Here is a 23,008-nt window from a genome sequence, read left to right on the forward strand (position 1 = left end):
AATGAACTGAAAGTAAACAGCGCAGTAGCTTTCGAGCATGTAACTCCGACAGAATGATCTGTCACAGGAGAGAAAGGAAATTGTTAAGAAAGCAAGTCAGCATTAAAAGTCTGTAGTGCTGTTTGGGTCTGTTACCGGGACCCAGACCTTTTGTGTCTGTAGAGTCAGTTTTGAGCTATGATCCCTCCCAAACCCTGAATGAGCTTCTCTGAATATTTCAGAACAGTCTCAGGAAGTCTTCAGTGGGGCATCCGAGTCATCGCTCTTCCCACACCCACATCCCCCATGAGGAAGCAGGATAGGCCACATCTCTCCAGCCTGTGCTCTGCTCTCCCCAGCACTTTGCTCCAGTACCGTTCTCTATGACATCATCTGCAAAGGATGCCCCCCCACCCCCCTACCGCAGAGTGCTATCTAGCGAGAAGACTTGTGGTTGAGTTTTGAAGGGTCTGCTGTGGCTTAGGACAGGAGAAGGTTTCGTTGTTGTTTTTTGAACCATGGTACCGTTTTTCTTTTTTTCTTTTTTGGAAAACCATGGAAAAATAGAACAGGAGTAGGAGCCAGAAAGGGCGGCGTGTGGTGGGCTGGAATAGCGGTTACGTAACCGGGGGGAGTCTGCCACGTGGAGCATGTTTCGCTGCCTGCGCTCTTGCCTTCCCCGCGGTCGGGCCGTCATGACACACATGTGTGAGGAATGTGGATCCCGGAGTCCGCTGCACGTCTCAGTCACAGCTTGGCCAGCTGACACCCCTCACCCAGCCCGTGTAGTGGAGGGGGGGGGGGTGCAAGATATCCACCTTTGCAAATTTCTTGCTCAGCTAGTGTCATTCTGCCAGCCCAAATTTGAACCGGCCTGAATGTTCCAGTTTAATTCTCTCTCCTGCTCTGCTCTTGTATCTCTTTGACAAACAGGCTTATTGATTAAATCCTCCAAGTACGGGAGGAGGATTCATGTGCCAGTCGCATTATTGGAGAAACCGAAGGCCTGGTTTTGCCCGGTGATGTAGAGAGTTGTACAGGGAATGGGGTGTGATACTCATGTGACCTCAGTGTCGGCCTCACGGCTCTCTGTTTGTCTCCCCCCCCCCCCCCAAGTGGCAGGAGTCCCCATGAAAGCGGACGGGAGGCCGAAAAAAGGGGAGCCCCCCTCCAATTCAGGAAGTCGCACTGCTCCAGAGCCCCCACCTGTCCACGCCGCTGTCTCATCACGGGGGGGGGGGCCTCGGTCAGGCCTGTCTGCGTTTGCCTATGTACGTTTGCTCTCATCTGCCTCTGCTTCCCATTTCTGTCGGCTTTTACGCAGTTTCAGCCACACTGAAGCTCCGCCGTCGATTAGCGCCTGGTTCATTTTTATTCTACCGCAGCCCCCCCCCCCCTTTGTGACACCACCAGGTGGCTGTGATGTGGGCCTCATTTGTACACATGCCCCCCCAGTGTTTGTCTGCCCGCTCCATGTGGGCTTCAAGATTCAAGAGGTTTATTCGTCACGTACACAGTTGTACACATACAACATGTAGTGGAATGTGACCCTGGTCACTCCGAGCAGCTGTGCATGATAAGAGAAGTAACAGAATATAGAAAAAAATAAGAAAAATAATAAGATAAAATATATATGAAATGTTCAGCTGTACATAATCTATACATATATGATAGGTAAGAGGTATTTTGCTGTGCAATTTAAGTGCAATGTGCAAGAGGCCTGAGGTATGTGCCAACGATTTGGACAGTATGAAGCAGTACCTAGAGGTATTGAGTATTGTCCTGGTTTAGGAGCCTTATGACCTGGGGAAAAAGCTCCTCCTTAACCTTTCCGTTCTGGTCATAAGGCTGCGGAAGCGTTTGCCTGAATTCAGCAGGCAGAACAGAGAGTTATTGGGGTGGGATGGATCCTTGAAGATTTTTATTGCTCAGGTCCTGCAGCGGCTGTTGTAGATGTCCTGTAGGGAGGGCAAGGCAGATCTGGTGCAGCGCTCAGCTGCTCTAACCACCCTCTGCAGGGCTTTCCAGTCCTGGACAGAGCGGTTCCAGAACCACAATGTGATGCTCATGGTCAGGATGGCAGCTGAGTAGAAGGTCTTTAGGACAGCAGAAGAGACCTTAAACCTCAGCCTCAGATGGTAGAGCCTCTGCCTCGCCTTGCCGACCAGAGCACATGTGTGTGTGGACCAGGTGAGGTCCTCCTGTAGGTGTAGGAGGTATCTGAAGGTGCTCACCCTCTCCACTGTAGCACCATTGATGTGCACAATTGTGTAAGAGCCCCGCTGCCTCCTGTAGTCCACAATCAGCTCCTTTGTTTTGCTGACGTTCAGCTGGAGACTGTTATGTTGGCAGCACCTTTCCAGGTTCTCCACTTCCTTCAAGTAGGCCGTCTCATCATCGTTGGAGATGAGGCCGAGCATTACTGTGTCGTCAGCAAATTTCACATAGGGATTTGAGCTGAGTGTGGCTACACAGTGGTAGGTGTAGAGGGTGTACAGCAGTGGGCTCGAGACGCAGCCTTGCGGAGCTGCCGTGTTGAGGGTGATTGCGCTGGATACACAGTTGCCTACTCTCACCACCCGGGGTCTTCCTGTATGGAAATCCAGAATCCACCTGTTCAGCTGGTCACTCCGTCCCAAATACCTCAGCTTGGTGAACAGTTTGAGGGGGACTATGGTGTTGAATGCTGAGCTGTAGTCTATATAGGGTGACCCGCTGTAGAGTGTAATGGCCAATGGTAGGAGCAACCTTATGTAGGATCAGAGCAGCTGTCACTGTCCACTACAGCCAGCAGTTTTGAGTGTCCTCAGGATCACTGGCGCCTCCAGTGAGTCCATATTAGCTCCTAGAACTGAGCCAGCTTTGTTGGTGAGTTTGTTGAGATTAGTTGGAATTAGCGTGTGTGCTTAGTTGTTCTCAGTGCTGAATCCTATTTTATCCTCATCGTACTATGAACACATCACATAAGACTGAAACGTAATGAATAAAAAATCATTTCATGTACACGCACCATACATTCACAGTCAGCATGCAAACATTGCCAGTGTCTTCTGCTTTACACATTCCTTCCTCCTGTGACGTGTCCATGGGCGTAATTTCCATTGGGGTTAGGGGGGTCATGACCCCCGCAATAATCATACCCCCCCCCAATAATCATGTTTCCCCTGTAATGGGTGGAGACCTCGACCCCCCCAATGTTCCAGCCAAAGTTACGCCCTTGGACGTGTCGATCAGCTGTTTGGCCAATGACGCAATCGTAATGACGCAATGACGTAATGACGCGTAATGATGTAATAGCAAGTTTCAAGTTACCTCGTAAGTGTCAAGCTCACCCTTACCGTGTCAGCAAGCGTTTACATTAATAAAACACATTTACGAATGTTTAAAAAAGTACTTTTTAATTATCATAAAAATCTTTTTCATTTAGCTTCATGTATAACCAACATTATTAATTATTAATCGACATGTTTTATTGATTATTACTGTACATAAAATGTTCAAAATTGTTTTAAGACAAGATTGCTTTTTATTATAAAAAAAAATCGTTTACATTTACTTTAATAATATAACTGGCATGTTTTATTGGATTATTAATGTATATGCAGCTCGGTGTAACAGTGTAAAGCAGAAATACTGTATAACTAATATGCAGACTTCAATATTTGTTTATCGCAAGTCATATCATCATGGTAATATTATCAATGTGCCCAGTGTTAGTGCAGAATGTTATCGTAGCGGCCTAGTGCTTGATTCCGGTCCTGCTCCGGCCGTCAGTCACACTTCACCCTCCTCCTGGGACTTGTCCCTGAGTCTTGAGTAGCTGCCCATGCTGGTTCCGCACCGCGTATCCAGCACCGCTGCCAACGCGATGCTCTATTCCGGCGTCATCTCGCTGTAGCTCGGTTGGTCGGTGTGATCAGAGCCCAACTCAGAGGGGCCCTGAGTGAAAGTGATGTGTCCCATTTCAAAGGCCAGTTCTGGAGTGTCCCATTTCAAAGGCCAGTTCTGGAGTGTCCCGTTTTAATGCGCAGTCCCAGCACTGTTCTGGCTGCACCCCGAGCCCTTTCTGGTGCACCGGTCCCGACCTCTCCAGGTTCGCTAACTGGAATCGCTGATCTGCAGTTTTGTTTTGTGGCGTAGGGCTCGCAGGGTGATGCATCACTCCCCGGTGTGTATCTGCGTGTGTGTAGCAGGATTGTGCTCCCATTCATGCGTTTGGGTCGGGTTTGGGGCAGTAAAGGCAGTTCGCATTTAGAAGCGCAGTGACATCATCTGGCAGCGCCGGGGGGTGGTGAAGGCAGGCGGCAGAACTGCGGCGTCTGCAAATCCTCACGGGGTTCATGGTGCTGGCCTGCATCCACCCGTCTCAGCGGGAACCGCTGTGTCAGATGTGGACCAGCAGATATATTTGGCCTTGGCCTGTGTCGCAGCGAGAAGCCCGTAACTCCCTCCCTCTTGCTCTCTCTCTCTCTCACTCTCTCTCTCGCTCTCTCTCTCTTTCTCCCATGTGCACACACACGCAGACACACGTCACACATGTCCTGGTTCCTCCCATGCTGGCTGGCTCCTGTTCCAGCAGCAGGCCTGTTGTAAGATAAACTGTTTACCTGATGTCCTCCTTCAGCACATCTTCCTTCCCCGCCCGGCCTGTTCCCGCCACACGCATAACGACTTCTCCTGGAAAACGGAGCGGATGCACACGGCTGGGATTTGACTTCAGTTTTGGGGGCTTGGGCACGTCTCCGGAAGGTTGTCGGTTCGAATCCCGCGGCCGGCAGAGTAATCATATCACTGTTAGGCCCTTGAGCCAGGGCTCTTAACCCTACTTCGGGGTGCTGCATAAATGGCTGTGAGGCTTGTGCAAATGGCAAATAAAAAATCATTATCATCACCCCCCGCGCTGTTATATGACACCCTTGCCCCGTAGCCTGCTGGGCTTGGTCAGCTGATCGCAGTGGCGTCTGGGAATCAAAGTTCACGCCGAAGCTTAGAGATGTACTGAAAGCGGCCGCCTCGAGCTGTTAAACCCAGCCCTCTGCTTCTCCGTTAAAGGCCTTCGGTAACAGGGCGACTTAACGGCAGAGGGCGCTGAAAAAGGCCCCGTTTGCTTGTCCTGACAGAAACGGTAAGGCTGGCGGCAGTGACGGAAGCCGGTCAGGATGACTCACAGCGCCTCCTGTCATTATTTCCATCCCCGAGTGCCGCTGGTTGTGGGTCGCAGTAAAGGCAGCCTGGCAAGAATGCCGTAACCAGATATTGCTTAGCCCGGGCCTGGGGCGTAAACCTTAACCTTAGCCGAGTGTAACCAAGGGCCTGCAGGTCAGAGTGCACCCTCTCTCTCTCTCTCTCTCTCTCTCTCTCTCCCCACTCTCTCTCGGGGGGGGGGGGGGGGGGCTTACAGGCAGCTACACTGGCTCCTCTGTTAGTCTTCACGTGTGACGTATGGAACCTGAGACTCCTGTGGAACACTGGACACCCAGACCGGTTCCTGAGGCTTGTCTCCGGTTGTCCAGTGCTAATTTTGTTGAAGAAAAATTTTCGTCATAGTTATCGTCAACGACCTTCATTTTCAGACTAAAACGAGACGATAACTAAATAAAAATGATTTAGTGATTTTACAGTCCTTCGATTTCTGAAAGTCATTATGTTCACCAAGATGAAATGAAACCAATATTAAGGGGTGGTATAAAGGTCTGACTGTGCAGTACACAAAGACACAGATTTCACTCTTATTTGAAACACAAACTTATGTTTATTTAACTGTAGTTTTAGTCGATTGTAATCTTATGATATTTAGTCAACTAAAACTAGACTAAAACTAAAATAATTTATGACTGAACCTAAATTAAAATTTGCTGTCAAAATGAACACTGCGGTTGTCGGTCCCCCACGGCCACTGGAAGGTCCACAGGGCCTCTCCGTCCGCGTTTCCTCCTCGTGAACAGCGGCGCGGCCCAAAGGGGGCGGTGAAGGCGGACAGAACGCCCCAGCAGGGGCGCAATCCTCTCAGCCTTCTTGAAGAGGGCTTGGCTAGTTATTTTTGGGCTGGGGAGTTCAGGTCACATGGCCCCCGGGGTTTTCATTTCAAAGACACAATGCAGCTTTAGTGTCAAGGCGAAAAAAAAGAGGGGGGGTGGGGCGGAGCAGAAAGTCCATATGAGCAGCACATGGCAATGCTGTCATTCTGGATGCATTCATTATCATAACAGATTGAAAAAATTAAAGTGAGCAGGGAGTGGGGAGTAAGAGAGAGAGGGGGAGAGAGACAGAGAGAGAGAGAGAGAGAGAGAGCGAGTGAGTGAAAGGGGAAGTCTCCAAAAAAAGGAGAGGAAAAAGAAAAAAAAAATCAGACGTTACATGTGGCTGTTGGAGGGTGTGATCCAGTTATGGAGGGAGACAAAATCGCAGGTAAGCTGCAGGGCTTCTCACTCGGGACGGCTAAAGTCCACTTTCGGGGGGGGGGGGGGGGGGGGGACTTTAGCACAGTTGAGGCTGTTTCTTTTCTCTCCTTGCTTTTTCATTACTAACTGACCGAGCCTCTGCTCTCTCGTCTGTAGCCGCCGGTCCGTCTGGGTTTAGTTTGGCCACGGTCAGCAACCAGATGCCGGAATACCGTCGGCGGGAGCTGTGGGAAGGGGGGGCACTGGTCCGTCGTTTGGAGAAGGGGGGACAGCAGGGGCTTGGGACATGCTGGTCAGTGGGGCTGGAGGGGGGCTTTTTGGTAAACCTTCTGCAGTGTCGTTAATGAGGGATCTAAAAGTGTCAGGAAGTGAGCTGATCTGTCTGTGTCCCTAACTCCCATGTGGCTGTGCTCACCTGACCCCCACCGGCTGGGTAGGGGAGGGGGGTTATCTTGTCAATGCTCCGGCCCTTTGTTGAGCGCTGTCAGCATTATGGTCGTTCGTCCACATCCCTGGCGTCTGCGGGTGTTAGAGTGGCAGTTCATGTCCTGGGGTGGTTTTTAATGGTGGTACTGTAGTCTCCCGGTGGGTTAACAGCACCATCAACTCCTTTAGGTCAGGAATGCCCAGCTGGTTGGTGCCCAAATGTGGGGAAGCTGCTGGTGCTGTACTCCACTTCTACACATAATTATTAAGTCCGGTCGGGGCGCCCACCCTTCACAGATGAGACCGACCCCCCCCCCAACACTGTCCCCCTGCGGGTCCCGGTCCACGCTGCATCTAGCCGGAAACTCTGATGTGTTTTACAGGCACAGATTAAACTCTGACTGGGAGCAGGGAAAAGAGAGTGAGGCTGGAGCTGGTGGGGGGTGCTGGGGGGGGGGGGGTCGGTGTTGTCGTGGGAATTATAAAAATGTCCCTGTAGAAAACTAGGATCCATGTGTGACTGTAGGGAATTCCCAGCTGTGCTCTGTAACTGAGCCCCGCCCCGTCTGAGGGGTCCTCATGCCGCTGATGCCACGCCGGAGCGCTCCGATGTGAAGGTGTTGCGCCGTGCCATCTGCTCGCTTTGGGCCGTCTAGTCAGATGCCTGCTGATGTTGGCTGGGAATGCTGGTGACCTGTAGATGCCGTGCGAAGGACCCCTCTGGTTGTCAGCTGGCACAGCTGGCTGGCTTGCGACGTCCCCCCCCTCCCATCCTATAGCGTGACTGAAACTTCTCACCATCACTCAAACCACAACCACTGACCTGTAGCTTAAATTACCATCTGCTGGGTTCTCGACTGGGGGGGGCCTCTGCAGGGGCTGATGGGACCTGGAGTGACTTCAGCTCACGCGACCGTAACTCTGCAAATTCAGCTAAGCGTAATTTTTGATGGTCACGTGAATTGTGATTTAAAACCGAAAATAGCGAGATCCTTTGGGCTGTTTAGAACTAGAAGTACCTAATCTTGCAGTTTCACAGATGTCCACACAGTGGTGCTGCTGCTTTGTCAGATTTGTCGAGTGCTGCAGATTCTTCCAGTAGCAATTAACATAAATGTCCCTTACTCTGATATTTTTGTGATTTTTTTTTCCTTTTGATGATTTAAGAGCATGGAAGCAGTGAAGAGCTGCAGTTTCAGATGGACTTTTGCTGCTTTTGGGTGAAGAGCCTCCGCTTCTCTGCAGACCTGCAGTTCGGGTTTATAGGGGAAATTGTACGCAGTGTAACTTCCTAGTCCTGCTCACTTCTTGTTTTGGACTGGTTCCCATGGTGACACGTTCCTGCTACTCTGAATCTGATGTGACGATTAAATCCTGACTCTTTCCGGCTATTGTGTCGCCTATATGCCCATACCTGTTGCTGCCAAAGTGTTTTGTAATCTCGATGCACTTATTTCAGAATGATGAACTATGAAACTTTTTTCTTGAGAAACTGACAACAGAAAAGCTTTTACACAAATTGTTTCCATCGTGAATCTGAGCATGCTATTTTTTGTTCTTTTCTAAAAAATCCAGTTACTATTCATCAAACGCTTCTGTCCAAAGTGACATACGAGACAGCCTGGTCAGCCAGTGTCCCTGGAGCAGTTGGGGTTAAGGACCTTGCTCAAGGACCCAACAGTGATATGGTGACTCTGCCAGCCTTGGGATTTGAACCCATGATGGTGGTGACTGTAGTTGATGTCATGCTCACCTGCTTGTGGCTTAAACTAATGCCGTTATCATAGGGCACTATGGTCCCTCTGTAGTTTTTAATCACAGTGTTGTTGAAGGCTTGCTCTCAACAAAGAGACCTTAGGAGGACGACAGCAGGTGGCATCGACACCAGACAGCAGGAAGTGATGTCACGGGTTGAAGAAGCAACTTGCTGTTTATCTGAAAGCACCATCTCTATGGCTGGGCAGAGCTGGGTCTCTGACAGCTGTTGTCCTCATTAGTAGGACTTTGGGGTGCTGAATGGAAAATGATTTTTCTGCTTTTGCATTGTGTCTGCATCAACTTTTTGGGAGTACTATTTGAATAGCCAGATGTAACCCCCCCCCGCCCCCCCAACACTGTTACAGAGGTATGGAGGAGGGGAGGGGGGGCTGCCAGGCTTTGCCACGTCCCACCGGATAGCAGCAGCTAGTAAATCCATAACAGCGATAACAGGGATAATTATTGAAAGACCAGTTTTGATTTGCTTAGTGGCTTTTCCAGTTGGGTGAGCCTGCAGATACTATCTGGACCTGAGCAGCCCGTCTCCGGCCAATAAGCTTGGATGATCCTGACCTGTCATCTTTTTTCCACAGAACCGTTTCGATATTTCCTCCGTGAATCACATCCTTGCACTTTTTCTCCCCCTGATGTCTATTTATTTGCTGGTTTGTTTGTTTGTTTATTTTCACTTCCACGCCGTAAAAGCAACCCCCCCCCCCCCCCCAACCACCCCATGGCATGCCCTTAGTGTCCCTTATGCAGCACAGACGCAGTGCCAATAGCGGGCCTCAAACCCCCCCCCCCCCCCCCCCCCCCCCCCCGCCCTGGTGACCGGTAGACTGTAGGTGTGCGGGAGACGGGCTCAAAATAGGACCGACTACAGTTTTCAGTGACGCACGGCCGAATGCCAGAGCCTCGCTAAGAACAAGAACGCCGATGACTTTTTCTCCAGCAGTCTCTACTCAAACCAGCCCATTTCAGGGGGCTTCAGAAGCTCTTTGAAGAATGCTGGGCTTCAGAACATCTGAAGAATGAACGGCTAGTATGCAAAGCTTGTGGAAAACCACCGGCTATAGAAATTTATGGGTGTTCTGGTGTTAAATGAACTGCAGTTCGACCGTGAGTGGGTTCTGAATGTTTCCACCAAACCCAGTGTAAAGTACCGGCTGGGCAGGAGAGAGCGGAGCGGGGTCTGACCCAGCCCACCCCTGCCGGTGCGGCTGATTTATGAGGTCAGCCATTGTGTGCTTAAGCGGCAGCATGGGAGGCCGTGTCCCTGACATCAGAGACATTGTGGTGGGGCTGAAGGATGCGTAACCAGTCACTCGGCCGTGGAGAGCAGGCCATTTCCTTAAGACACGCAGGAAGGTTGAGCTGGGGGCAGCATCTGGCCAGCGGGCGGGGGCCCCACTGGGGCGGCGGGGGGATAATTACAGGGTCATTTAACAGTAAAGGGAAGAGCAGCACTGGCCGTGTGTCTCTCTCTTCCGCCCGCGGGACCCGTCTGGCCTGGGTGGCCCTCTCTGTCCACCGTCCACGGGGGCCATGGGGGCTGAAATGAAAAGTACACAGCTGCCTACTCTAGGGGGCGCCCTCTGTAGCTCTGTGGATACGAAACGGGACCGTGTGGTGGGGTCTGCACCCCACCACAGGGGCACGTCCGTGCCAGCCGCTGGAAGCACTCGAGACTTGTATTTAGGAGGACTCTGACAAATCGAGGATTTCAGTTTGGCTGCCTTGGCAAAGTTTCCCTAAGAGGCCCCCAGTGTCGCCTCACAGAGCCGTGGCCGGGGCCCAGATCCCTGCCGCAGCCCCCAGAAGAGCCCTCAGGGGGTCCCTCTGTACTGGAATGAGGCGGCCCAGCTGTCCCGCGAGTGGGAATGTGGATTTCTATACCCGTCGTTTGCTTGGGCAACTTAGAAATGAAAAGATGGTGACTTAAATGCAGCCGCTCAGGCCACAGAGCTCCAGCGAGCGGCATAGCAGCAGAAGCTTGCAGTATATATACATACACACACACACACACACACACACACACACACACTATACATATAAATATCAGGGCTGCAGCCTGCTGTTTTATATGTATTTATAGATACGTGTGGGTGTATCTACCCTATAATTATGTGAAGGTCTGCAGGTCAGACACCTTCCATTTTAATAGTCACACTCTGGGTCAGATCCTGAGAGAACAAAAACGTGAAACCTGTTTTGAAGTTAGGCCTGATTTTTGTTTTTTCGGTTTAAAGTGAAATAACGTTACTGCCCATTTGATCCCCACGTGTTGCCTGCCCCCCCCCCCTTAGGATGGGGGTGTGCCCTGTTGCTTTCCCCTCAGTGTAGTCCTGGCTGTGAGTATCTGTCAGCGCCTCTCTGGTACTGGGCCTCTGACCGGATTAGCGGGTCTGAGAACCACGGTTCCTCCCAGTGTTCTTGCAGATCCTGCCTGCCTGCACACGGATGGTTATGAAACGCGACCCCTTGATTTCTTAGTAACATCTCGGGCCTTGATCGTGACCTGTCGTTCCCCAGGTGGGTATGTATCTGTATGTATCTTGGCTCTTGTATCAGGGGGGTCCTGGGGGAGGGGGCTGGCCCCAGCTTTATGCTGACGTGCTTCTCTTACTAGGCTTGTTCCCCGAGGGGCATTTTTACTGCTAGAAAATGCTTCTTAAAAATGGGAAATGATGATTGCTCATGCCTGGTATCAGAATAGTCACTTATCTGACATTAGCGTTACCTGCTAACTTTAGCCTGCAATCTGCAATCAGCACTATTAGCAAACGCTAATAACCAGACACTCCCTGTTGCTGAACTGGGGTTATAATCTACCCCTCCTCGTACCAGAAACAAGCTCCAAGACGAAAACCACCGTGGAGATTCATGGGATTCATGGAGACGGCGATCTCCCAGGATTCCTTCTGCAGCAGAAGCCTTCCGACCATTTGAGTCTTTATCTGAGCCCTGGATTCGCAGGCAAGGACATTGTTTCATCAGCAAAACGGATCGTTTGTGCTGGTCTGTGAAATATGTGCGTGGCTTGATGGCCGGGGTTGAAGTTTGTGGGAAGCTGCAGGACCTCGTTTTCCCCCTCCGCGATTTACTGCCCTGTCACCGGTGGCTGGGAAATTGACGCCAGTAATTCAGCGCCGAATGCGTATTGGCCGTTGCGTGGCCGCTGCACGTCATTTGCGTGGCCCTGACATTCGTCTGCGGTGCACGCCTGTAGTGCACATTTAATACACTTAATAACACGCCCGTCCTGCTTACGGAGCCATCCTCTCTGGCTTCATTGAGTGATGGCTGCACAAAAGTATTGTGGCGAGCTGATCCGGTTACTGCGTGGTTGTGAGAAGTGCGCCCTCACCTGTTGGGACAGATAACTACACCCTCCGCTCGCCTGCTGTTTTGAGCTGATGTGTGCCATTCTGGCCTCTGTGGTGGATCTTCCATTGCTCTGAGGTGTGCAAAAGGTACCTGTGCCTGGGGGGGTGGATTAAAAAAAAAAAAAAGTGTTTGTTAGTGGGATAAATAAAATGGTGACATCACCACCACCTCACCCACCTGGAGAAAAAAGACACTTAGGTAAGAATGCTGTTCATAGATTTCAGGTCAGCATTCAACACAGTCGTCCCTCAGCATCTGATAGGAAAGCTGAGACTACTGGGCCTGAACAGCTCCCTCTGCAGGTGGATCCTGGACTTCCTGACAGGGCCCCCCCCAGGGATGAGGACAGGGCCCCCCCCAGGGCTGAGCACAGGGCCCCCCCCAGGGCTGAGCACAGGGGCCCCCCAGGGCTGTGCACTCAGCCCTCTGCAGTTCACGCTGATGACCCATTACTGTACAGCAATGCACAGCTCAGACCACATCGTCAAGTCCGCTGATTACACAACCGTGGTGGGTCTGATCAGTGGGAACGACGAGGCGGCGTACAGGGAGGAGGTGCAACCGCTAACAGATGGGTGTGGAACCAACCAGTCTCTGAATGTGAACAAGACGAAGGAGATGGTTGTTGACTTCAGGAGGGCTCGCCCTGAACACTCTCCGCTGAACATCAGCGGACCCGCAGTGGAGATCGTCCAGAGCACTAAGTTCCTTGGTGTTCACATCACGGAGAACCTCACATGGACCCTCAACACCAGCTCCATCGCCAAGAAAGCCCAGCAGTATCTCTATTTACTGCAGAGACTGAGCAGAGTGAACCCCCCCCCCCCCCCATCCTCACTCTATAGAGAGTAACCTGTGTAGCTCCATCACAGCTTAGTATGGGAGTTGCAAGACCCTACAGAGGATAGTAAGGAGAGTGGTAAAGATCACTGGGGGCATCTCTCCCCATTAACACGTCACGCTGCATCTGCAAAGCCGCCAGCATTGCGAAAGACCCCACACACCCCTCCAACACCCTCTTCTCCCCCCGTCCGTCTGGCTAAAGGTTCCGTAGCATACGGGTCTTCTCTGGCAGGATGGGATGCAGTTTCTTCCCTCCAGCTGTCAGACTCTTGAATGAAAACTGAATTACCAACTATTTCATATACAATTTAATTTATTATATACTGCACACTCTATGTTCTACTGCTACTGTTTGCACTTTTATTTCCTAATTATTGCCATCTTACTGCTAAAATACAGTATAAGCCATGAGTACTGTATCTGCAATAACACTCTTTATTTAAATATCCATTTCAGACCAGCACGGTTACTGCCGTATGCACTGTATGTTATCTTGTCCTGTATATTACGCTTGTGTTGTCCTTTGTTGTTTCTGTCCTTCTGTTTCTGCTTGGCCCTGAAAGAACAATGTTTTGTTGCACTGTATACTGTGTACATATGGCTGAAATGACAAATAATCCCACCTACCTAAATGTGCATTGATGCCACTGGAGGGTGTTACATGGGCTAATCAGATCCATAGTGGCGCAGGAGAAGCTGAAGGTTGTAGGGTCACAGCTGACGAGGGGATCTGCTGTTGTACCTTATAGTCTAATGTGCCTTAGCAAATAATCAGCATGAAGAAAATAAGCACCTTTTTCGACGTGTGCATGTTATTTTAGACAAGCTCTTCTGTGTGAGATCATACCCGGTATGGTTTAGGGTGGCTGACGTCTCTCACCATGTCTTCTGAAGGTGCGCCATCGTTGTGGTCCTGTAAGCGGACAGCTTGTCGCTCAACTCTGCATGTTTGCGGTCTGCAGGGTCTGATTGGCTGTTATGGGCTAGATGTTAAGCTCAGTTAGTGTGACTCTGCGGGGGGAGGTGGGGTGTTGGGGGGGGGGGGGTTGGTGGTGAGTGTGCAGTAAATCGCGGCTCAGCTCCAGGCTGACGCAGTGCATAGCCCTGCCGTTTTACAGCCGATACACAGCAGATCAGCACCCCCCCCCCCCCCAACCCACAGAGGTGTAACGAAGCGTGGGAAAAAGTAACTATGCGTATGAATTACATGCCCGTTTCAGGGCTGCGTTGGTTGGGGATGCTACTCTCATGGGACGCAACAGGTCACAGTGTATAAGTGACAAAAGTGAGCACTCCTGTGGGCCTGTGCTCTGACTCACCACTGCCCCCTAGTGTGCGGGCACGCTAATCTCCCCTTGACAATTCTTCAGCCCACTGTGACTGAGCTGCTGTCATCTGCTTCTTTGCTGTCCCTTAATTAATGCCAATGCTAAGCATCTGATCTGATTTTATGTAAATTTATGTTAATCAAGGGCGTTGGTCCAGTGACTTCCGTATGATGTGTTTCAAATGTTTGGTAATGTGTTGTTTAAACGCTCTGGCTACTGTAGTTACATTTTGTATTTTTTGTTGTTGGAAACTAGCTGTGTATCTGTCAGCAGCTCTGTAGTTTATGTAGCTGAAAGCACACACACACAAGTTACTCATTGTATGTGGAAGCTCTCGTGTTTGGATGGAGAGCATTAAACCCAGAAGTTGTGGCCTTTAGCTCCCCCCCCCACACACGTTTCTGATAGCAGCTAATCACAGCGCAACTAGGAGGAAGGCTGGGATGGAGCTTTAGCCTCGTGCCGTGACCTGCCGTGTTTGGATGTTCTCTGGGATTCAGGTGGTTGAATGTTTACATGTGTAAGAGGAGCACACCACCCTCTGCAGCTTTTTTCACATCGGTGAGATGTAGCTCCCTGCACATCTATGAGATGCAGTTTTTTGCACATCTACAAGATGCAGCTTCATGCGTGTCTGTGAGGTTCAGCTTTTTGCATGTCTGTGAGGTGCGTCTTTTTGCACATCTCTGAGGTGTAACTTTTTGGACATCGCTGAGATGCAGCTTCCTGCATGTCTGTGAGGTGCAACTTTCCGCATGTCCGTAAGATGCAATTTCCTACATGTCTGTGAGATGCAGCATCCTGCACATGTGTGAGATGCAGATTTTTTTGCATGTTTGTGAGATGCTGATTTTTTGCACGCTTGTGAGATTCAGATTTTTTGCACGTTTGTGAGATGCAGATTTTTTGCACGTTTGTGAGATGCAGATTTTTTGCACGCTCGTGAGATGCAGATTTTTTGCACGCTTGTGAGATTCAGATTTTTTGCATGTTTGTGAGATGCAGATTTTTTGCACATTCATGAGATGCAGAATCCTGCACATCTGTGAGATGCAGAATCCTGCACATCTGTGAGACACATCTTCCTGAACATCTATACTTTATCCACAAACCAAAATATCTCTCGCAGAGTGTTTGCTGGAATGAAAAAAATACCCGTGAATGTGCAGTGAAAATGGCCTTGTTTCGCCTCGTAGCCCCCTGGTGGCTGCAGTGTGTCCATTTCAATCCCGCTGCTTCTCACCATTTGTCTTTATTGATGATGAACAGTGATAATAAAAATGGCAGCCAGAGCGCTGTGACTGGGGACATGCTACAGGCCGGGCAGTGTGTGGGATTCCCATTCAGTCCTGCTCTGCGCTTTGTTCTCTGCGGGTCCTGCAGCTGAATCGTACCCGTTACTGTCCCGAGCCGGGTGGCCGCACTCTCAGAGCCTCCTGACCCCCCACAGCTCCCCCCAGCCTCTATCCACCCCCACAAAGGTCAGCGGCAGCGCTAGCCAGGAGGGTGGGAGGGGTGGCGTGGCGCGGGACTCTCAACCCCCCCCCCCCCCCCCCCCCGCCTCTGACTCTGCGGATGGAGGAAAAGGGAACATGCAATAAAAACAGTGTGTTCAGGAAAGCAGCTCTCAGCACACTGTGCCAGGGGGGTGGGGGAGGGGGGCGTTGCTTTCAGTGACAAATCGCCTGAAGTTCTTACCAGATCCGCTGGTATGGCTTTTCCTCCTCCTCCCCGCACCCCCTGCCCCGAGTGTGCTGGGTGTGGTAGGGGCCCCTGAGGCTCACCAAACCCCCACTTCTGCATGTAATTCGCCAGATCTGGAGATGTTTGTTTGCTTTCGGGCCCCGAGGCCCAGCGCTTTCACAGAAGGTGCTTTTATTGTGAACTCTTTCTAAGTATAGTAAACAATTGTGTTCATCGCCTAATTAGGACTGAAGCAGGGGTCCGTATAAGTATGAAGAGTAAAGCTGGGAAAATGTTGTCCTTTTTGCATGTATTTCTCGATGCTGATCTGTGCAATTTGTCTTTTGTAAACACCGGGCCAAAATTTACAGGGAATCTGTAACTGCGCTTCTTTTTCAATGCAGTATGTGACTGAATTCTCTTAGGGACACTTTTAGCTCAGACTCAGATAAAATATGAAGTGTAAAATTAGAAATGCTGTTTCTCTGACAGCTCCTGTCGCTGTTTAACAAGTGTAGCGCTCATACACCGTTTACTTGCTTGGAAAGAAACAGCGTGACTACGGAGGGAAATGACTTCGGACCGAAGGGGTCCTGCAGGCACTACCATAAACGGCTCTGCCAGCGTCAGCTGCTTTGCGGTCAAATTTAAAGAGTCAAGTTAAAAAAAAATAAAACAGCTTAAGTAGTCAGAGTGTCTCATTGGCTTGAACCTTAAGCTGGGAGAGTGCAACAGAGCAAGCTGTGTTCGGTTTATCTCTGTGAGAGGACGATGGTTGTGTGTGTCTGTGTGTGAGTGTGTCTGTGTGTGTGTGCGCGCGCGTGCGGACATGTGTGGGCGTGATGGTGACTCTCACAGTGCTGCGGCTAACGTAGCGAGCTGAGCTGCTGGATGAGCGGAGGGGAGAGAGGGAGGGAGCGAGAGAAGCCAGAGAGAAGGAGGGGGGTGCTGTTCGCCTTCCCCCCGGAGCTCGGCGGCGAGGAAAGCAGGAGTGGCGCGAGCTGGAGATTTTGGTCCTTTAAGAAAGCAGTGGGCCTGGATCTTTGAGGCACAAGGTCTTTTTTTTTTTTGTCTTGACTCCTAATTTGGGATTTGTTCGAGACACAGAGAACGCCTCTGAAACGTTACCTTGATTGGAAAGGGATCTCCTCACTGTGATATTAAGACAAAAGATGTCTGATTCCACGGTTAATGCTCACTTGGAGGGAATAATATCAGATTTTGAAGGTCAGTCTTTTTACGTTGTACTTTAAAATATATATTTTTTTGCTTTTCTCTGTGTTTTGCTCTCCTAACCCTCGCAAAACAAACTTTTATCTACTGTAGAAGCACGACAGCAAGGGTGTTACTTAAGATGGGCTGCAGTGGATCTTCGTGAAGAGTGTGCTTTCTGCTTCAGAAATATCGAACCTGAATTTTAAGAATAAATTCTCTCTCTCCTTCTCTCCCTCCTTTTCTCTCCTTGCTTTTCTTTGTCACGGCTGCATGGGCTCGTTCAGGGCAGCGGACGGCGTGGTCTGCTGTTGCCTGCCCCCGTCCAGGGCGGGCCGGCTGTACCGATAGTGGCGTGGGGCAGGAAAGCCTCCTGGCACAAACAAACACGCAGAGGGGCCCGTTTAGCGGAGGGGGGGGGAACATCTGTTGCCTGTGCGCTTCCTCACTGCCGCGCGCCCCTTCTGCTTTCATCTCCGTTGCTTTCCTCCGCCCCCACCCCCTCCCCCCCCATCCGGTTCTCCCTGTCCAGCTGTGTGGGCCTGAGAGTCACCATGCCCCCACGGTGTGGGACAACAGGGTCCCTCTCTGGCCCGCCGGCCTTGTGGAGCTCGGGTGTGTTCCAGACGTCCCAGGAGAAAGCGTCAGCAGCCGGGGGGTGGGGGTTGGGGGGGGGGTGGCGACTCCAGAGGGCAGTGCTCATCTGGAAATACATCTCCTCTTACCTCTCCTGCTACATACCTCTCCTTTCTGCTCTGTTATTAGCTCATACTTTCCCTGCTCTCTTGACATTTTGATGATCCCATTAGCTCCTATTTTCACTGCTCTTTTTAACACAGGATGATCCCATTTGGTCATTTTTGATACATTCTTTGTCTGTGTGATGATCCCATTTGGTCACTGAGCTCACTGGTCTTTTGTTGTGTTTGTGTGATAATCACAATCACTCCAGTTCTCACTACTCCTTTACCATGTGAGGGTCTCAATTGCTGTTATTCTGAGAGCTCTTTTAAGACGTGCGACAGTCCCACTAGACCGTCCGGTTCAGTTTGGCTCATCCCTTACATCTGTCTTGCTTGTGTCTGCCACTGTATGGCTTATGACATCACAGTGCCTGCTTTTTAAGTCTAGCCAAATATTTCCACTGGCTTTTGAAACTTTGAAATTTACTCGTAGCAAGCTTACGCAGAGTTTCCAGTGATCCCACCAGAAGTGAATATGTGGTCTGCTCTCTTCATTACTGGTTAAAATGTCAATGATCTTTAGAGGATGAAAAAGCACGAGTAGCCTTTTGTCTGTTCACGTGTAATTTATTTCAGTTATTCAGGCCAGTTATTTTCTTTTCTGTGCTTTTCTTAAGTTTTCATATCAAAAATCCAAAAGTTTTGTCTAGTGTTTATGCTCCTGAATGAAACTTGTTTTATCAAATGCAATTAAGCATCCCGTTGGTTACACGGAGTGCAGGTTTCGTTTTATTCTTGTTTGAGTGGAATTCTTAGAATGTGTAGCCAAAGCCTGATTGGACAATGAGCTGGCAGTGGGCGTGGCCTGGGCCCAGCTTCCCTCCAGGTTGTGTCGGCAGGCGGCCCCGTGGAAAACCCCGCTGCATTTCTCATATGAAGGCGTCTGTAGGCTGCGCTGCCCCCTATTGGTGCTGAGGGAGACGAGGGCATCGGGGCATCGCAAGAGAAAATTCCACGGAGGGTGCAAATTCGGCCATGCCAGCAGCGGGCAGACAGAGGGCTCATCTCAGCGATGTGCGCCTTCGGGCCCCCCCCATGACACTGGCACCACTAGCCCGCCAGTAATTAATAAACGGGCCATTCATGTCACTTCCGGTCTCAAATATGCTGCCCCTCACAGAGTATGTCGTGTGGGGTAGGTGCGCCTTGATGTGTGTGCGTGTGCAGTAGCTTTCCACTCCTTAAAGAAGGCAGTAACCAATAAAACCCAGAACCTGAATGCTTAAATAGAACCTAGATAATTCAAACTGCAGACGTTAATCCCTGCAGTAGCAAAGCTCTCTCTGCACAGTGTGGTAGAATCTAGTGTATAGGAATGTAGAGTACCGTAAATATTGTAATATAACGTGACCCTGAGTTATAAAGGGTTAGGTGTTAACAGTGCTGCTTCACAGTTCCTGAGCTCTCATGATTGTAGTTTAGGAGGTAGTGTGTCAGGGCCTGCTTGGAAGCCCAGCAACTGCATTCATGGTCCTCGTTAAGGTGTGGTAACGGCAAAGATCAGTTTAATCAGTTTAACAGTGAATATGTCACCTATCAGTGCTGCTATCAACCAGCATGAGTCTGTATGAACTTGCGTCACTGTCGGTCGCACTGTGCGGCCTCACTGTCGGTCGCACTGTGCGGCCTCACTGTCGGTCGCACTGTGCGGCCTCACTGCACTTGCACAGAGACACACCAAGAAGAGAAGGTTCACACTGGGTCAAGCAGTGCAGACTGGCTGCAGTGTCCGGCCTGTTCCGTGAGAGCTCGGCTGGCCGTTGTGCTGTGTGTCCCCGTTTGTTCCTGACGTTCATACCCAGGCCTTCGAGCAGCAGAGTCTGATGACTGGGTGAAACCGGGAGAAGACTTAGGGAGTCTGCACTCGGCACATCGAGCCGCGAGAAGATCTCTCTGACTTCAGCCGTCTCAGTTTGATGGTGACGGCTCTCGCTGTGTTCGCACCTCATGGCTACACAGACGGGTACTGTCAGCAGCACGCTGAGATAGTTGCACTGCTCTGAGAAGCGCTGTATAAGGTCACGCCTACTTTTGGTCACTGGACTATACAGTGAGTCGCTCTATGGAGGGCGGGGTGTTTAACTGTCCCAGTGGACCAGAACCGCTTAGGTACATTGACAGAACATTCATTCCCTGTATGACCCGCTGTGCGATACTATTTATTTCTATTTATCTACTTTCAAATTCCTTGCAATACTTTCTCTGACATTCTTTGTATTGTTACTGTTACCGTTTCTCATTAATTCATTATTGCTTATTTATGTCTAAATGTCTTTTTCCCTGTCTAAGTGTATGTGTGTTGTGCTAATGCAAACATGCATTTTTCCTTATGGATTAATAAAGTATCTATATATTTCACATCAGTCCATTCATTTGTCGGCTTGCTTGCTTGTTGTTGTGTAAATCTATCAACGGTCACGAAAGTGAAGTAAACGTATAGAAACTTGTAGCGCTTCATGACTAAATGAGTTTGCCGTAAGCTGTGATACTTGTTCTACTTGCCTTTCTGAAGGTAAATGTGAAGTCTTGTCTGTATAGAAGTTAAAATGCTATTATTTGCTGTTTATATAGTGCCCGTGTGCTTTTCTGTTTTCCAAGCAGCCATTTTCTATGCAGTGATATGTGTTTCAGTAAATAAAATGATTGGGAAAAATAACTAACCAAATAAAAACCAAACTGGATAAAATATTGTGGCATCTTGGCTCAGTGGGTAGCACTGGAGCATCACACTTCCTGAACTGGAGGTACAAATCTGCATGCCATCCTGGGGTGTTCACTGCTCCATGTCCTGTGCTATCTGGGGTAGACTCCATGCTCACTGGGGTTTGGTACTTGATTAGAGGTTGTGGGAAATGCTGGTGTCAGGGTTTAGAGAAGGAGATAACCCTCAGTCTGGTATATAATGTTAAGAGAGAATGGTTTATACACACGTATAGCATGCTGAGGGTAGAGTCAGGATGGTGTACACACATGTATAGCACATGGGGAGTAGAGGCAGGATGGTGTACACACACACGTATAGCATGCTGAGTCAGGATGGTGTACACACATGTATAGCACATGGGGAGTAGAGGCAGGATGGTGTACACACACACGTATAGCATGCAGAGGGTAGAGGCAGGATGGTGTACACACATGTATAGCACATGGGGAGTAGAGGCAGGATGGTGTACACACACACACGTATAGCATGCTGAGGGTAGAGTCAGGATGGTGTACACACATGTATAGCACATGGGGAGTAGAGGCAGGATGGTGTACACACACACGTATAGCATGCAGAGGGTAGAGGCAGGATGGTGTACACACAGATATAGCACATGGGGGGTAGAGGCAGGATGGTGTACACACACACGTATAGCATGCTGAGGGTAGAGTCAGGATGGTGTACACACATGTATAGCACATGGGGGGTAGAGGCAGGATGGTGTACACACACACGTATAGCATGCAGAGGGTAGAGGCAGGATGGTGTACACACACAGATATAGCACACTGAGGATAGAGGCAGAATGGTGTACACACAGATATAGCACACTGAGGATAGAGGCAGAATGGTGTACACACACGTATAGCATCCAGAGGGTAGAGGCAGCATGGTGTACACACACATACAGCATGCTGAGGGTAGAGGCAGCATGGTGTACACAGACGTACAGCATGCTGAGGGTAGAGGCAGCATGGTATACACACATGCATACCACCCTGAGGGTAGATGAGGGTAGAGGCAGGATGGTGTACACACATGCATATCATGCTGAGGGTAAAGGCAGGGTGGTGTACATACACAGATATCACGCTGAAGGTAGAGGCAGGATGGTGTTCACACACATGAAGGCATTGCACACATTGGTAGCAGCTGCACTTGGCTTCCGTATTTTCCCCTGCAGGTTTGGTTGTGTTGGATGGAGGGATACAGCAGGACAATGTCAGCTTTGTAGCAGAGCATGTGTGCTGCTGGCTTATAGTAATAAAACACTTTTTCTTAATATAAGAACATAAGAACTATACAAACGAGAGGAGGCCATTCGGCCCATCGAGCTCGCTTTGGGAGAACTTAACTAATAGCTCAGAGTTGTTAAAATCTTATCTAGCTCTGATTTAAAGGAACCCAAGGATTCAGCTTGCACTACGTTATCAGGAAGACTATTCCATACTCTGACTACACGCTGTGTAAAGAAGTGCTTCCTTAAATCCAGTTTGAAATGTTCTCCCGCTAATTTCCACCTATGGCCACGAGTTCTTGTATTTGAACTAATGCTGAAGTAACTATTCGGTTGAACAGCATCCAAACCTGTTAGAATCTTATAGACCTGGATCATGTCCCCCCTCAGTCTCCTTTGCTTGAGGCTGAACAGATTTAGCTCAACTAACCTTTCCTCGTATGACATTCCTCTAAGACCAGGAATCATTCTTGTGGCCCTATGAACAAGATCCTGAAATGAAGAGCCTCACTGTTAGAATCATACTCACACATTGATTTAGGAGTTAAGTGCTTTGTGTTCAGGTTAGAAAGTGTGTTGTGTACAAAGCAATCTAACTGAACTAAAAACATATTGTGTGTGTTAAATGAGAAGGCTCTGGCACTGCACTGACATTCCTCTGACGTGTTTATCACAGCTTATGGTTCCAATGCTGAATGTATGCTGACTCTTGGGAAGCGCTGTCTCCTCTAACGTTTGAATATGTGTGTTTGGATTGTACATATCATTCATGTGTCCCCCGCTGTCCAAATGCATGCAGTTTGTGGAATCTAGATGCTGTATGGTTCGTAGTAGAAACTAATTATAGTGGAGTATTCAATGTATCGTATTCGGGGTATGCTGAGGTAGGCATTGGTCCTGTCCTGATTGAATAATCAGTTATGGAAAATGGATGGCTTGTTGTTTTGAATAACAGAATTCCAGGAAAACGTGTCCGACAGGCTTATCTTTTCACAGTATAGTTAATGGTATTAGTTTGAATGGAAGCATTTCCAAACTAAGAACCTTCATAATAAACACTGTTAGCATTAAATGAACAGAATACTTTTGTGTGATGCGACTTATGAGTAGTTGTCATGTGATGCCCATCGTCCAGTTAGCTAGGAGAATGTTAATGATGTAATCTGATGAACAAACAGTTGATGGTATAGTGAGGGTAAGTCATGGGAGGAAGGAACCAGTCGGATTAGTTGCTTCCCCTGTAATGAGACGTTTTTCCTGGCATTTGTCATGAATTCACTACCCAGATAATACTGAATGAATAG

General features: G+C 49.5%; 1 protein-coding gene across 3 annotated transcripts in view; it reads left to right on the plus strand.

Annotated features, from left to right (window-relative positions):
• The window catches only part of septin9b (septin 9b), a 65,226-nt gene that overhangs the window by 4,149 nt on the left and 38,069 nt on the right, over window positions 1-23,008 (plus strand). Inside the window, exon 1 of one of the 3 annotated variants that reach the window (XM_023791860.2) lies at window positions 6,074-6,387. The exons of 1 other annotated variant lie outside the window; for it this stretch is intronic. In XM_023791860.2, the coding sequence (XP_023647628.2) occupies window positions 6,366-6,387 (22 nt within the window). In that variant the 5' untranslated portion in view covers window positions 6,074-6,365. Of the gene's footprint in view, window positions 1-6,073; window positions 6,388-16,520; window positions 17,033-23,008 lie in introns of those variants that run through there. One more of the 3 variants, XM_023791859.2, reaches the window with a different exon arrangement.

This window comes from Paramormyrops kingsleyae, chromosome 5, assembly GCF_048594095.1.
Source record: "Paramormyrops kingsleyae isolate MSU_618 chromosome 5, PKINGS_0.4, whole genome shotgun sequence".
Lineage (NCBI taxonomy): Eukaryota > Metazoa > Chordata > Actinopteri > Osteoglossiformes > Mormyridae > Paramormyrops > Paramormyrops kingsleyae.